Source organism: Anabas testudineus, chromosome 23 (genome assembly GCF_900324465.2).
Source record: "Anabas testudineus chromosome 23, fAnaTes1.2, whole genome shotgun sequence".
NCBI lineage: Eukaryota > Metazoa > Chordata > Actinopteri > Anabantiformes > Anabantidae > Anabas > Anabas testudineus.
This window is the reverse complement of record NC_046631.1, coordinates 4,061,205-4,078,048: the sequence shown is the minus strand read 5'-3', so window position 1 is coordinate 4,078,048 and position 16,844 is coordinate 4,061,205. Positions and strand designations below refer to the sequence as shown.

At 43.0% G+C, this 16,844-nt stretch overlaps 1 protein-coding gene across 9 annotated transcripts in view; it reads right to left on the bottom strand.

Annotated features, from left to right (window-relative positions):
- The window catches only part of sox5 (SRY-box transcription factor 5), a 184,448-nt gene that overhangs the window by 84,370 nt on the left and 83,234 nt on the right, over positions 1-16,844 (bottom strand). The window contains exon 1 of one of the 9 annotated variants that reach the window (XM_026363639.1): positions 14,930-15,003. The exons of the other annotated variants lie outside the window; for them this stretch is intronic. Within the exon in view, the coding sequence (XP_026219424.1) occupies positions 14,930-14,955 (26 nt within the window). The 5' untranslated portion in view covers positions 14,956-15,003. Of the gene's footprint in view, positions 1-14,929; positions 15,004-16,844 lie in introns of those variants that run through there. 9 annotated transcript variants of the gene reach the window in all.

The following is a 16,844-nucleotide window of genomic DNA, read 5'->3' as shown; positions in this document are numbered from 1 at the left end:
CATGGAAGGAGATTTGTTCAATGATCAGTTCAAGATGTTTTGAATGTTTCACTCCTGACAATCTAACCACAAGGTCCACTAAACCCTTCTTTCCAAGGTCAAACTTGAAATCACAACTTTTCAGTCAATTATCTATTACTGCACACTGTTTTATCAGTTCTCAGATTCTTTCCCACCCTGCCGTAGTAGAAGGTCTGAAGCAAAGACACGTGATACAAGGGCTAGTCTAGTCGAGTAGAGACCCTGAAGGTTCTGATCATACAAAGTGTGTCAGGCTGACTGTCTCAGTGAAGAGCTGAAACAAGTTGACATAGCGACTGCACCCTTCTACCTGAATGGGAAGAATGTTTTACAATTTGTTTTTATCCACCCATTCACAAGCTCCCTTAAACGCGTATAGGGGCAGAGCTGCCATCAAAAGTTTTTCTAGATGTAAAACTACATAAGGGGAAATAGTGGGGAAATCCATATGGTAAACTGAAATGTGAGAAGTGAGAATGCATTACGTCTTGGGGAGTACGTACTTCAGCATACGTGGGAAAATAAGTTGCATTGGGCCTTTTTATGTTCCCGCAAATAATATAACTTGAGTTGGTGTCAGGTATGAAAATTGAAAAACTCTAAGGGCTTTGAAGTTACAAAAACTAGTTTACTACACTTCTGTTGTCCACTCCTTGTCTCTGCTTTGGGCTCATAGTTTGCATAAGCTACTAATTCTAGCTACTAGTTCATTGGAGCTTAGGCCGAGAGTAACATAGGAAATCCTCTTGCACTAATGTGACTCCATCCTAGTTTTAATTGTAGGAATATAGACAAACCACACACACACACACACACACACACACATATATATATATATATATATATATATATATATATATATATACAGACAATGCTCACATTCTTGTGGACCCCACCCCCTCTTACTATAAGATTGCAATATGAACATGTCAATGTCAACAACAATCAGCAGCATTAGTTCTCTATTTATCTAATCTAATTCATGGTCAAATGGAGAGAATACACTGGGAGAGCTAAATCTAATCACATTCCCTGGCTAAATTGAGCCCCGATTGGAAACGGCATCTCTCCTTGACCCCGTAAACAGCTGCAAAACCAATGATAACCTAATTTGTGCATTACAGAAACTTAATTTCTCCACTATGCAGCTCAGTCGGTGGCAATCGGTCAACATAACTGAGCTGCGCTGACCTGGGCACACCCTCTGCTACAGACAGCTTTAAAAACAGGGATGAGGTTTGTGTTTGTCATATTTTGAACTGCTGTTTGAGTCAGTACCATTCACACAATGGGTATGACTAATAGCGGATTTCAGAGTTTACTATGCCTTGACTTTAACCATGATTAATATTCATTTGACAACGGATTTGATATCAAATAGATTCAATGGAGAAGATAATGCAAATGCATCACAGTGAATGTACTTGCGTGCATGGAAATATTTCTTAAGCTTGTATCAATCACCTGGATGTCAAGGATTCTCAGAAAGCCATGCCACAAAGAAAGATATTTAAAGGTATACACAACATGATTGAAAGGAGGTAAAATAAAGAAGCTTGGAATTGAGTATCTCCTGGACTAACCAGCTTCTCAGTTGTAAGCTTTTGACAGTTCGAAACATGTTGCTCAGGAATATGAATGAACAAGGCCACTGGAGCGTATTGTCCCCTGTGAGAGACAGGGACAAGAAAATGAAAAGGGCCTGAAACAAAAAAAAGGTGAATCAAAAGTGATTCAAAGGTTCATAATCTGAGCTGCGTTTTAGGAAAGACTGGACAGAGGTAACATGAGAGAGACACAGAGAGAGGAGGTATCACAAAGCTGTTTGCACGAGAGCAGAGCGCACAGAGACGGAACCAAACACACTATCGCAGAGAGAAAAATACCCAGAAGGAATACCCAATGCTATTCGCAATGCTGCAAGTACACACACCAACACACATTTCTGTTCAAAATCTAATTCACAAACACAGAGAAGCAAGCAAGTACACACCACACACACACACACACACACACGCTCACAGAGTCCATTACAATGGACTGTTGATGTGAGGCCCCTGTGCCGGGACCCAAACAGCTGTACTGCATTAGGGCCTGACCATGAGCAGGGGCAGGGAGAGACCGGCAGTAAATAATCCCAAAAGCCCAGAGACACACATTTACACATACACACACACACACGCACACACATGCATTCACGCACCATATTATGCAAACGATGAGACACACACACGCCAGACACAATGTGACAAATCAGTAGTTATGGACCTAAGAGGGTTTTCTTCGGAAGAGCAAGATCACATCTAGAAAATGACATAGTTTGCATTTAAATTGGAGTGAAATGAGCACGCTAGGGTTAGCGGAATATTACTGTGCTGTGATGCTGTGAAGCAAACTTTTTAGGATGAGGCAGCTCGAAATTTGGCAACTTTTTTTTTTTTTTTTTTGTTCGATCTCCAAACAGGAAACAGCCACTAAGTCATGAATGAGTGATTGATATTGATAATCAACTCAACTCAAGTTTCACTTACTTTACGTCTCTCTCACTGTTCGGGGGCTTTCACGCCACATCTCATGGTCTTCATCAGGAGATGTAATTTGTTCAGCTGACACAAAAATTTCCTTTTTATTACTCTGAGCACCTCTAGGACTGTCCGTTATTGTTGGCTCAAAGGTTGCAGCCACTAGGTCCTTTAAATGGAACAACAACAAAATACATGTTGCTTCATACTCCTCAGAATGACTCCCCTTTTCCTTGGAAATTGGAAACCATCAGCAGTCTCCTGTGTAAAAGTAAAGTATAACATCACCTGAATTCATCTTTTGCTCATGTCATAATTACTACAGCCATGGTTTTCTTATGGGAATGTAAATAATAATAAATAATGCGTTGCGGAACCGTTCGGTATCATATGTGGTGAGAGGGAAGGCTTGTTTCACTTTAACATGACAGCCTCAGCTGCCTAAGCTGTTGAGATCAGGACAGCTCTGTGATAGACTTCAGATTGTCCCACTGCTGCTTCAAGTGTTCTGACAACTTGTGCTGCTCCCTCGGTGTCAGCTACTAGTGGAATAACAGTCGAATGAGTAAAGCGTTCATCACTCATCTGACTGTTGTAACTTTGGCACCCACAGCAGCTTAGCTGAGCCAGAATTAATACATTTATGACGCTGAGACACAACAATGGAATAAAAGCCAGATGGAAAACTTGACTGGAAGTCTGAAAAGACGCCTTAATCAACAACAAAATACATTCAAAACATGCTGCAGAAGAACAGGTCCAAAAACAATGATACTGTCCCTCTGCAAACTTATGTTTTCTGACATTGTTCTATGAGATATCATATTCTAGGTTAGACTGCGGAGCAGTTTTTCAAACATATCAGATATGATCAACAATTCGGAGCTTCATGGTGTGAATGCACCTTTACCTCTCTGTCTCTCTCTCACAGCTCGTCTCAGTCTCAGGGTGAGCTCGTCTATCAATACCTCCCATCTTTTCGTCTATCTCTCTATTTTCCTGGGTGAGGAGGCGAGAGAAGAAGCCACAGAGGAGAGGCGCAAGCCCCTGTGAAGTGGCTTTATCGTAGGGAGACACGTGCCGGCAGAAGACCCCAACTGAAGGCTGAGTGGCAGGCAGCAGAAGCCATTAAGATAGAGCCGCTATCTCTTGCTGCCAGGGCCCTCTTAATACAGACATGGGGTTTGGGCCACTCTCATCCAAACACACTCACACACACACACCTTCTCCTCTGTACTTGGACTGACATGCGGTGACACGGATGTAGACACGCGCGTGTTAATTTACACACACACAAGCAACTCTTTCTCCCCGTCCCCGTGTGTCTGTCTTGTCTGTTTCACCTCCCATCAACCCATCAATCCCTGTCTGGCTTGGAAAAACGAACTGATAACTGGGCAGGTAGACAGGTAGAGACCAGAAGGCAGGTGTATTTCTTTGGTAGAAAGCAGTTCCCATGAAAACCAAGGTCTGCAGATTATCAAGACGAGATGAGTGTTGTGAACGCCACATATTACATTTATTGGATGGCCATTATGTACTCTGAAAAGATATTTCAATCAAACAAAATCATGTATATGAGTGCATATCACCAATAGTAGCATAGAAAGAAAACATTTGTGATTTTAGCGACTTGCCCCATTCATTGTATTGTGATGAATCTGTACCAAGGACACATATGAATTTATCTAATTTTAAAAACCTATAAAATGTTTTTTTCTAACACAGGTCCTGGGACTTGTGGGGCTTTATTTCAACACTCAAATGCAACAGAAATGTTTTGATTAGTCTTTTTTATCTTGGTCTATAGCTTTTCCCATTTATCAAGACTGAGAGAAAAAGTCCATCCATACATTTTACTGACTCAAAGACAGTCATGATCTTTTTTCCTACAGTACATGGACTGCAGTGTGTGTGCGTATGTGTGGGTCATGTACCTGCTTCCATGCTGTGCATCTGCAGCGAGTGTGCTGCTGTAACCACTGTGGCAAATGTTGCACTGTAAACAAAGCTATTTTCTTCCTCAACAATGGCTTTGTGGAAAATTAATTAACGATCTGTAGTCTTTGTGCGACTCTTAACTCATTCCTAATTAGCTGGATTTTTCTCCACTCCTTCAAAACATCAAGTCAGTTAATTATGGCTGAGGGAAAATAGACTGTTTCTGGTGTCACTTATTTATTAGTAATCTTTGGTGCTGTGAGTGCGAACGGCTGCAGCAGACAATGCAAGAAGTGAATGAAAGGGAGTCTGTGTCACTGCAGGGTTAATGAAACACTAGCCTGGGAAGATAAATAAAAAAGTGAATGATTTACAATAAGCTGACTGGTCCAGACAACTTCCAAACGCATGCATCTAGACACAAGCAAGTACACAACAAGACAAGTGCATGAAAAGTGTTTATATATAAGGGCACAAACTCCTAAACACAAATGCACACGTGCACACTGCAGTCGCACTGACTAGATGACTGCATTACAGACAATAGAGACTTTTCCTTGAACTCTTACAGCAACAGCAAACTAAAGGCTTTGACTGAAACCAGTGTGCTGAGAAAAAAGAATGAAAAGCTGTGATTTAAGGAGTGGCATAGCATCACGACTTAAAGGCTGTGGCTATAATGGCAGAAAGCGATGGCGTACGTGTAAGACAGTAGACTGTGATGAAGCTGGTCGGTGTATTTAGATGCACTTTGTCCAGATGAAGGCAATACTGCGGACAGCACAGGCTGGATTTCACTCTTTTCTTCTCATCTAGCTCTAAAGGTCAAAGGTCATGCTCCTTGGTGCAAAGAGATGCAGTCACAGTGTTTTTGAAGTGACAACAAAATGGCTTTCGTACTCTGGTAAATGGACTGCACTTATAATGTGCTTCTCAACCTAAGAACAGGACAAAGTGCTTCACACAAACACACGCACTCACCAGTGGCAGTGGAGCTGCCATGCAAGGTACAAGTTTGGTCACTGGGAGCAATGTGGAATTCAAGGTCTCTCTCAAGAACCCTTCAACGAGTGGACAGGAATAAACCACCAATCCAGCAAAAGCTGGATGACCTACATTTCCTTCCTACCTAAAAATGTATACGGTGTTAATTAGGGTTAGAGGTTATAAGTGGTAAATCTAAATTTGCCATAGGTGTGAATGATTATCTGTCTCTGTACGTGAGCCCTGTGATGACAGCCGAAAGATAGCAGTTAATAGCAGGATAATGGGTGGACGGAGGTCCGGGGAAATCATTTGATTTCACCTTGGATCTTTCTGACAAATAAACAAAAAGCACAAGGAAAATGTCATTCTGCAATCCAAATTGTCAGCTGCTGTTTCCATGGATCTTTTAGCCAATGATTCCCAGACAGAAGTAACTGGACAAACTAAAAGTTGTCTCTTGATCTCATCATATCACAGTGATAGGAAAGATTTAAGGTTTTTAAATCTGAGTATACAGCAGATTATCACTTTGAGACTCCCTGAGCTTTGTTTTTATCCCCAGGAGCTTATGTTCTCTCTCTACCTCTTCATCTGTCTGTTCCTCCACCTCCTCCATAACAATCTCCTCGTTCATTTGCTATCTCTCTTTTATACCTCCCCTTCTTTCTTTCCATCTACCCACCCCCTCACCCCCTCTCCACCCCAAAGCTGTCAGGATGCTGCCTCCTTCGGTCTGAGGCTGAATGGGGGGATTTGGCACTGTTCCCCTCTTCCTTGCTCGCTGCAGCCGATTTTTTTTTTTAAGAGCACACATGTTTATGCACCAAATCTCCGCACTTTGTGTTTCTCCACGTCAAGGCACAAGCTCAACCCTGGATTGATGCGCCCTGGCAGCCCCCCGTGTACTTGCTCTGAGGGAGAACGGGAACGACAGAGAGAAAGAGAGAGAGAGAGAACCGAAGAAAAGCAAAAGGGAGAGCATGAGGAAATCTAGAGTGAAGAGGAAATGATTTTCTACACAGGCTTTGTGGTCCTGGAAGGCTGTTTATATGTGTGTTTTTAAGTCCATTGGTGAGAACAAGAGAAGAGGAGATTGTGCTATCCACTGCCTGAGGGCCATGTTGAGCCTATATACTGTATTTAAGCCCCCACTGTTCCTTGCTTAACAATAACGCCTACTAGTTTTAATTTAATTCTGTCATTTTTTACTAAATAATCCACTTCCATTTTCTATGTCACAGCTGGAGAAATAAATCTAATCTTATCACATAGCAGACTGGGTGTGAGGTTTGACGCTTAAGAGTTTTTCTTTTGCAATTTTTTTTTTCTTTTTTCATTCTCAAGGTTCTATGTGATGGAGAACAAAAGAGAAAAAAAAAACGGTGTGAGCCTGTGTCTAGTTTATACGAGGGCAGGTAGGGCAAGGGGGCATGCATGGAAGCCGCCACAATAAGCCTGTTTTTTGGTGCTTCACAGTATTTTTGTATGTGTGCAACCGTGTGTGTTTGTGATATGTGGGTTTGTGTGATGGCGGGAGGAGGGTGAATTGAGATAAAGCATAAAAGCCACCACTAGATGCCAAAGTAAGACAGCGACAGCGGCTGAAGGGTAAGAAAGACGATTAAAACTAGTTGAGGAAAGTGAGTAAAAAGAAAACAACAGAAAAGGAACAGTGCTGCTTGAGGTTTTAGGCTACTAGCCAGCTGGCCCGTGGCCACTCCAGTTGTGGTGAGCTTCCTAAACGTCTTACAACCCAGCAGTCTCCATTAAACAGCATGCGGCATAGACGCACACTTGTCATTACCACAACCGCAACTCACCACCACTTATAGAGGCCATTTACATCAGATTTCAGTGTTGATTCAATGCGTAGCAAACGCAGACACCACCTTATGTTGTTGTGAACTTCTGTCACATCTTGATCATATGTCAACATACAGTTGACTATGCGTTTTGTGTTTTTATGTGAGTCTTTGTTGTGGCAACCCCTGTTATCACTACCACCACCGCTACACTACTACAGCCCCCCTCTTTTCACCGTGGGAACACACTGGCACACAGATGGTTAAGCCCACCCTTGTGATGAGTGGGAAGGGTGGGAGGTGGGTAGGGGGGGGTTGCTGCAGATGGCACAGAGGGCATCGCCAATCAGCCTACATGCACACACACAAACATCTACACAGAGGGATAGAGGCGGGGAGAGGACGAGGTCCACTTGAAGGAGAAAGAGGCACTAGGAGATGGACGAATGTCCAGATGAAAGTTATAGGTGGCCCCTGGACGCGTTGTGTGCTGTGTACGTGCCGTGGCTGGCGTGGATCTAGCGTGGTGCACAAAGCCCTGGCATCTCGCTGGCACCTCTGCCCACGCTGTGCCACACTGAGAGGCACAGTGAGGCCTGCCAGAGGGACCTGGCAACACAGTGCGTGTATGCCATTGACTTCATCTTTGCTCTAAATACTTATTTAATACCAAGTAAAATAAGCATAAAAAAGGCTGCTTTTGAAGGTGTGTGTAAGAATGCATATACTGTGACCCATCCAAACACACTCCCCAACACACATACACACATACCAGTACCCCCTCTCATTAGAAAGACCCTACCCTGTGTCTCTAATGGTAAAGCCTTTGATATGCAATGACGACTAATTCCCTCCTGTGTTCCAATCTCAGCGGACAGCGCAATCATTAGGCCACGGACATGGACACATACACACACATATTCACACATACATAATTGTGTTTGAGTAGAAATCAAATCATTTAAGCGTCCAGAGGTTCTGATTCTCATCTGTCTTCACCTTATGTTGTGAATTGTCTACCTAAGGGACTCTCTCCCCTCACTTGTAATGTAAATAGAACAATATTTACATAAAAACATTTGAATTTATCATTAAAAGTCGCTCTTGTTGATGTGGAATGCATCCTTCTGCTCTTTAAGGCAATAAGGTGAAGCCTAATTTACTCACTGCACTGTTCGTCTTGTATGCATAAGTTATTCCACCATCAATCTTGCACTGTAATGAGAGAGAAACATCCAAACATTCAAAGGCACCTACTTTTCGAAAACAGTAGGGACAAACCTGATGCAGTCAGTGCAAGCGACTGCCTTTGTCATTGCAGCTATCACAGAAAGTTGTCCAAGAGTCAGAAATGTGAAGCTACAGAGTTTTTGTGGTACACTGACGATAGGACCATAATGAGTGAAATGATTTTTATTATGTATTGTAGAGCCCAATGTTGATCTAAACATGCAACACGCAACAAAATAAGAAGAATTACATAAGAAACTAGGTATTTATCAAATCTTCCTTATTAGTAGTTGCCCTTCTTTACCTCGATTATTAAGTTCTCACCTCTGTTTATTTCCTTTTCTCTCTCCTGTCGTTTCTTTCCGTAGTCTCTCAAACATCGTTCCCTCTCTCTCTTTTCCTGTCCTGATGCCTTCACTCTGCTCCCAGTACCCGCTCCCCACTTAACCTTAACCTGATACATTACCCTAATCTCCTTGCCTGCTCTTTTGGTCTCTCTTTTGTTTAATCTCTTCCTAATCCCACCCTCCATTACGCTTTTTTCCCCCCTGATTCCTGCCTGTGCAGCTTTGACTTCTCTTTCTGAGCTTGTACGTTTTCTTTTTTTTTTCTCCTCCCTCTTCTTCCCAAGCCCATTTCTGTTATCAGTCTATTACTGTGTCCTCAGTTCATTCTGTAGCTATTAACCTGGTGAACAGCCTCACCCCTGCTGACCGCAGCCAGCTAATACAGCTTACACACACTCAAACTCAGCTGGCTATATTGATACAGTTCCCCGCTTCCTTCCACCTTCCTTTACGCTCATTTTATAAATCCTTCCTAATCATCTTTCTGTGCTTCCCTGTGACAACGATTTTTAGGTGAAATAGAGACAGAACGAGACAACAATATCAAAGCAGTTAGGGGAATTTCCATCAACATTTAAGTAACTTTTAAATACTGTATAGCGTACTGATACTAGTAGTACTAGTGGATAAAAGGCTTCAACAAACCACCAGTTCAGTGTGTGGCAAAAGTGAAGATATAGAGTATAGTGACAATGAGTCAGAGAAAGGGCTGCTATTAGCAGAGGACATGGAAAGGCTTTGTTTGATACTGACAACAGGCCTGGAAATGTGGCCATTAAAGTCTGACACTAGCGACGGTTGCCACAGTTCCCGCTTATTACCACTGCGTCAGTAGGTGAGAGTGAGAAGCCAAAGCTCCGGTCAACTGCAGAGCACCACTCTGTGATGGGACCAAGCAGGATGAGGGCGAGAAAACTGAGTCTTGATGAGAGGAGGTGATGACAAATGCAGAGGAGGAGCCAAAAGGGGAACTGGGGAGGCAGTCCTGTAGTGAAATCTGATTGGCCACCCTCAGTGCCACTCCACGTCTTTCCTTGACAGTCGCTGATTGCTCAGCTTGTATCCAGAAGCTGACGTCAAGTGTTTCATGTTGCCTGGTTGCCCTTTCTGACAGAGCGTAGTGCTCAATGTTATTTCCAGGTCAGACATCTAAACAGAGAAAAAGTTGGACGCAACTAGAAGCTTAACATGCATCTGTTAAGTAGCTGCAATTTTAAATCTTCAACGGGCAGGATATTTGTGTATTTGTGCAAAAAAAAAAGCAGGTATTGATCTTAATCATGAAGTGGAGCTTTGACATCTCATAATATCCCAAATGAGATCCTGCTAATGCACAAAGCTGGAGACTCTTAGAGACAGATTGAAACAAAAATGACCTAATTTATGCAACAAAGGCTGAGATATTCTGAATGTGAGTCATATCTCTAAAACTCCGGATGACACTTTCACTATAATGTAATTGGATAACAACTATCATCCTTTCTGCATGATATGTGACCACATCCAAGTCCACACCTTGGCTTTGTAACATAACCTTTCTGCTTGAACATGTATGCTGTAGTTTAGGTCAGTAAGTAGCAGTAAACAATCAGCAGTGGGTGTGTCAGCTAAATATCCTGGCAATAAACGTAACTGGAAGCATTTCAGTGTGTTTCCGAATGTTGCTTTGTGACTCTAGACAAATTTTGAGATATGCTAAGCTGCCTCTTCTTTGAGCATAATGAGGGAACAGTGAGTTTGCAAGTCAGACTGATGGACCACATGCTATGAGACGTGTGGATGGGAATGACGGAAAAGTCAGAGACTTTCTGTCATTTGGAAAAAAAAAACAGCAAAACTGTGCGGTGAACGAACGGGAGGAATTTAGAGTCAAACTATTCATGAAGAAAAGTGACTTATAATTAATTCCTTGTTAGATTTTGACACATAATGTATGAGAAAAAAGTAGAGAGAGAGAAAATGTTTGGCAAATTTCTGTCATAAACGGACTTCAGGGGCAGAGAAATCTGCTGATTGAACATCCAGTACAGACAGACAGACTAGCTCTCAGGAGACACCGACACCATGGCTGCTTAATACTATTGTCTATGACACAGGGGCCAGTTGGATACAGAGCAGCATGCACGTCCATGTTTATGTTTACAGTACAAGAAGGCTGCATGCCTGTGTCCACGCACGTGTGCACATGTATGTATCTGCATGTATATGTGTGTATTCACAACACTGTGCTGCAGTTATAAGCGAGTGAATGCATTAAAAGGGCTGTCGGGGAGCCCAGCTCGCTCATTGCCCGCGATAATGAGGATGTTTTCTGTCTTCAGTTCAATCAGCGCTCACGGCTCTCTGAGACGGGAGAGCCTAGCAGATGCACGGCACGTAGCAGATGTGTGCTATTGGAGTGACATCTGAAAGTAAAACTCTAGAGCCTTTTTACGACATTGTGTGCTGCTGTTTAGATGCCCGAGATTTCCTGGCGCCAAGCAATGGTGACAACGGCAACTCGGGGAACAAGAAAAGGCGGAAAAAGAAAGAGGGGGAGAGAAAAGGAAAAAGGCAAGGAGAAAAAAGGAGGAAATCTTTGGCAAGGGCCTCATCTTTGAAGTGATTTGGAGAGAGATGACATGCAAAATTAGAGAGTAGCGTTTCGCCCTCTCCACTTTGACTACACATTAAACGCAACAGGGAGAAATTTTTCCCCACACAGATAAATGGCGCTGGGTGCGCACCGTGGTCCCTAAACAACACAGATTACCTTGTCTACGCGTTTTCAGAATTTGTTAGAATTTCAAGCTGTTTGATTAAAGTTTTTTTTTTTCCCCTTGCATTTTTTCAGATGCAGGTACACACAACTTTCCAACTATTCAGGTCCAACTTTTCAAAATCCTGAATGGGGGGTGGGAGGAGGAGTGGAGGTCCTTTTCTCTCCAGTCATCTCTCGGCCAATCAAAAACAGATCCTTGGCAGAAAACACTTAACAGAAAGAAAAAAAAACGTACAGAAAGCATTTGTTACATACAAAAGGCAAAATATCTGAAAGAATAAATAGCTAGAATTTCCACATGAATTTCTTTTATTGTATGCTATCTAACAGGGAATATGTTTAATTGTACTAAAACTGTTTATTTGGCTCATAATCATGGGTTGTGTGTTTGCTACAGTATGTAGAGCCAGTTTCAGATCCTATATATGTGTTTGTTCATCCTCGTATGGTACTGTATGGCACTATATCACAGCCATTTGGTTTTCATATCCTTTACTAAAACACATTTGCTATTTACTATTTACTGTAATATGGATTTAACAGGGGTCAAATCAACATAACTTAACTTAAGCAGTAATTACTTCCAAACAAGATGCTTACAGCAAGTAGGCTGTTTCTTACAATACCACGCAACACTTTCCCCTGTTTGGACTATTAAAAACATTGCAGATTGTATGCAAACAGTATATGTGAATATTGAGAGCAACGTTAATAAAACGAGCATGTGGAGGTATTAAATGAGCATGTGGAACATGTAGGAGATCCAATTTGCTGGAATGACAAAAACCTCTCCTGAGCTTCGTTCTATCCCTGAAAGAAAAGTCAAACTGTCCAGAGTGAGCCAATGATTCGAGGTGAGAAGAGTTTATATGCGATGAGCTAATTAAGATAGCACGTAGGTAAATGTGGAATCCGTGGGCAGCCTCCGTCGACATAAGAGCATTCTCCGTTCACACGAGCGCTCGCAAACACATATTTATTTGTGCCTTTGAGGCTGATGCATTGTGCGAGCATATATGGTGTGAGGCTGATCTAGAGGGAGTTTTATTGTTGTGCCCACGGGAGCAGATGTCGCTGGCACTTACTCAATACTTTCTCTCATTCTCTCTCTCTCTCTCTCTCCATCCTCGTCTCTGTTTTTCTGTCTCTCCCCACTTTTTTTTCTTTCGACCAGATGGAGAGATGCTCCACTCCAAACCTTTCTCACTCAGGATCACAATGCTCTGAGTCATGTGATCCAGCCTGCTATCTCCTTCTTCTCTCTGTCTGTTTCTCTTTGTCTCTTTCTATCCGTAAGCGCTCGCTCTCTCTTTCTCAGTGTCCTTTACCCTCTGACAAAAGCAGACAAAGGCCTTTCATTTCTCCTGCTTGTGCTCTGTGTGTTTGTACTGTACCAAACTAGGCTCCCTCTGTCATTGTATTCTCCCCTTCTCTTTGCAAATATGGTGTCTAGGGGCCCCGGGGCCCCCGTTCAGAGACAAGGGGCCTGCCTCAGCTCGGCGAGGGAGGTGGTGGAGGGTGGGAAGGGTCTGTGTGGTGAGTGAGGAAACGAGTGGAAGAAGAAAGAGCAAAAGGGACAGAGTATATTATTTCATTAAGTACTTTGGAGCTCAACAGGGATTGGGGAGTAAAATAAAAAAATAAAAAAAAAACCCAAAGCAGCTCTGTGTGTGACAAGGGCACGACCTCCCGCAACCTGGGAACTCTATCCACACATCGAGCTGCTTTCATCTGACACTGGGGGTGTGTGAGAGCTCTCAGTCACTGGCGCTGGCTGGCTTCGCTGAGGGCGCTAAGCTTTTTAGTCAGGGCCCACTGAACGATGGAAAAGGTGGCGAGAATGATGGAAGGGAGGGACAGAGGAGGAGGGAGGGAAGGTAAAGTGACTGGAGTTGGAGGAGGGGGGGCAGGGTAGGTGAGGAGAAGAGAGGGGGTTTTTTGCCCGCGCCCCGGTAAGACAGAATTGGGCATTGTTGCCAAGCAGAGCAGAGCAGAGCTAGCCCATTCTGTTGATCTGAGCAGGATCCCGGAGAAAACAAAACTGCATTGTTCCCCGCAGATGGAAGCCAGTGTCTCCTGGGTAACAGCATTAATCTCCCCTTTTCTCCTGCTTCCTCTCTTGTCGGGGCCATAATCGGTGGGCTCCTTTCAGCAGCCGAGCCAGCCTCAAAGCCCAGGCTCCTAACTAGCCTCCTAATTAGCTGCAATTACAATGAAGACAACATGATGAGATAATAGAAATTTGCAAAATAATGACATACCACGGGAAAATATTCCTCCTCCCCAAGCACCATTTTTTTCCCTCCGGGAGAGGCACAATGGAGAGCCGGGGCCCTTTTCTGAAAGCGGGGAGCTCAGAAAAAATGGTGGCGCATTATGTGGCATAGAACCCTATTGTCTGCCTTCTGGTTGCTTCAATCAACAGGCCATTGTCTGGCTGCTTAAATCAAAATGACTCAAATACGGGCTCGGTAATGATGCCCTCTCAGCACCGCATACTGAACAGAGAGACAGATTGAGGGAGAAAGAGGAGAGGAGAGGAGAAAACAAGAGGAGAAGAGGAGAGGAGTTAATCATGTGACATGTTACAAGGGGTAAAATAATTATGACAAAGGTAAGAAAAGGGCCCTGTCATCAAATATCCTGACAGAAGCTTCAAAAATCTGAAGGAAATTGTAATAAAGCGAGTGCCTGGGTACCAGTGATGAATCGCTGCTGCTGTTTTCATCTGGGCTTGTTAGATCACATTAAATAGTTGTCAGAGTGGGAGAAAACATGAATTTATGAAATCAAACACGACTCAGAGCGAGGCTGCCAGAGAAAGAGAGAAAGAGAGAGGAGGAGAAGGAGGGGTGGAGGATGGAGGGAGGGAGGAGACGGAGGTAGACAGCAGGTGGTAGTCATGCACAGAGCAACATTTTTAGCAACTCTGATCAGCAACAAGGGGACTCGGAGTTACTTTGCTATGCAAGTCCTGTGCGGCAGGAGAGAGGAGCCGGTGGTCTGTTCGGTGAAACATTAGGGTGGCATAAACAGATTTAAATTCATTCAGTACTGTACCTGTCTGCCTTTCTATGTGTCAAAAGTGCTCCCATGTCCATCTGATGATGTCTCTACATCACGCTAATGAATTGCAAGAATCCTTTTGGGGTTGCTATGCTACCCATTAGTGGTAAAAGCACGGAGAAATGTACTCACACACTCTAATTCTCTCTCTCTCACAAACACACACACACACACGACATCAGCTGATCACATTAGCTTGAATTTCAGATATGATCGGTGCAAATGATTAACGCGTGACAGAGTCCCTCTCACCTGTCTTCGGGCTCGGCGTTCTTCATAGCCCTCAACTTCTAGCAGCTCTGTGTTTCCGAAGCAGTCTCTCTGACACACAAAACACGCAGCCAGACTGACATATTGACAGACAGATAGTCAGACAAACACACAGACAGACACAGACACAACACACATATGGACAGACGGACAGGCAGACGGACAGAAAACCAAAGGTTAACATTCAGGAGAGGGGATTAGGGCAGGCACAGCATTTATTACTGATACGTGTCCAGATGTTTGGGACTGTGTGTGTGTGTGTAACAAACGTCTGGTAGCTTGTGTAACGATGGTAGAAATTAGATGTTTGTACGTTAATGTGTCAGTGGAGAAATTAATTTAGCATGGGCAGTAGCTAGAGACTTAATTGAATTAGAGTCATTAATGCTGATCTCTGGCAGTTTGAATCTCAGCGCTCTTATCAACAACAGTTCAGTGCTTTCTTTACATGGCAGCGACAAGAAAATGTATGTGAACCTTTTAGAATTCAAAGAATATGACAGAGCTAAAGGAGTTCTGCAGGAAGAATGGACTAAAATTCCTCCTGAACACGGTGCAGGTCTGATCCACAGCTACTGGTTGAGTTTGTCAACAAGTTATTCATTTCAAGGGTTCACATACTTTTTCCACTAGCACTCTTGACTTAGATGAAGCTCAGATCATGTTTTATTTCAAAAGTTTCACATACTGTATACGGTGCAAATGTACACAGATCAACTAATGAAAAACAACCACGCATTCGTAAACTCAAAATAACATCTGTGAGGTTCTCAGAAGTTTTTTCACCCCAGAAATATAGTAGATGGTGTCCTGTCACAAACAAGTCCAGAACACTGATCCCATTTTCCTGCATTATGGCAGTGAAAGTAAAAAAACAGAATATAGCCATACATTTTTGGTTGTGGGTTGCATTGTGTTGATCAGCCTAGTTTTTTGTTGGCGAGTTTTGGGCTAATGTACTTTAAAGTGTTTGAAAACTCTGGCCAGGTGGTGCATAATGTGATGCTATAATAGCATGTGAAACACATCCTTCAGGTTTGTGATGGATTTAAAAGTCATAAGCTGCATCCTAAATGCAATTATGCTATGGCTTAAATATTTTAATTAGAACCTACAGAGAGTAGCATTTCAATATAGATGTTTTTACAGCTCTTAATTCACTGATGTAATGATATGTGTGGTTATATGTGTGCATTCACAGTTAGTCTTGAATCCACTGCTTAAATCAGCTGCATCACAATCTCACAACTTCCCGAAGCTGAAATTACCCATGCTAATTGTTAAACAAGCAGGAGTAAGTGATGCAGGTAAAAACTTTAGTGCGATCCAACTGAAAGACATAAAGTAGGTATTAACCTGGAGTCTAATGGGGTGGGGGGGGGGGTGGGGGGGGTCACAGACCGAGGTGTTGCAACCTTTAAAACTCCAACACTTCTTCCTCCTCCCGAACACAGAGGAGTCCCACGGAGTAATTAGCGTGTGTCAGATAAGTTGACAAGCTCGTTAACACGCTGCATCATCCGATACCGTCGCCTTTGTTTGTGTAGGCTTCTGAGAGGAAGTTAGCAGTCTAATTAGCATAATTACAACTGCTGATTTATAATGCTGTAATTAGCAAGCAGATTTCTGCATGTTATTGCGGTTTGATGGCGATACGCGGCTGCCGAGGGGAAAGACGGAGAGGAGATCCCCTTACACTGTACAGCATGTCAAAAAGGGCCTGTGTGCACACACAGAATATTTCTGTTACATGTTTTGACAAATACATTTACTACACAGGCAGGTAAACAAGTGTACAAATATTTAGTCCAAATAAAACGTTTCTAAATTTCTAAAGTTTCTAAATACTTTCAGGATAATACACTGCAGATTAATTATTAACCTCTGTTAGATTCTT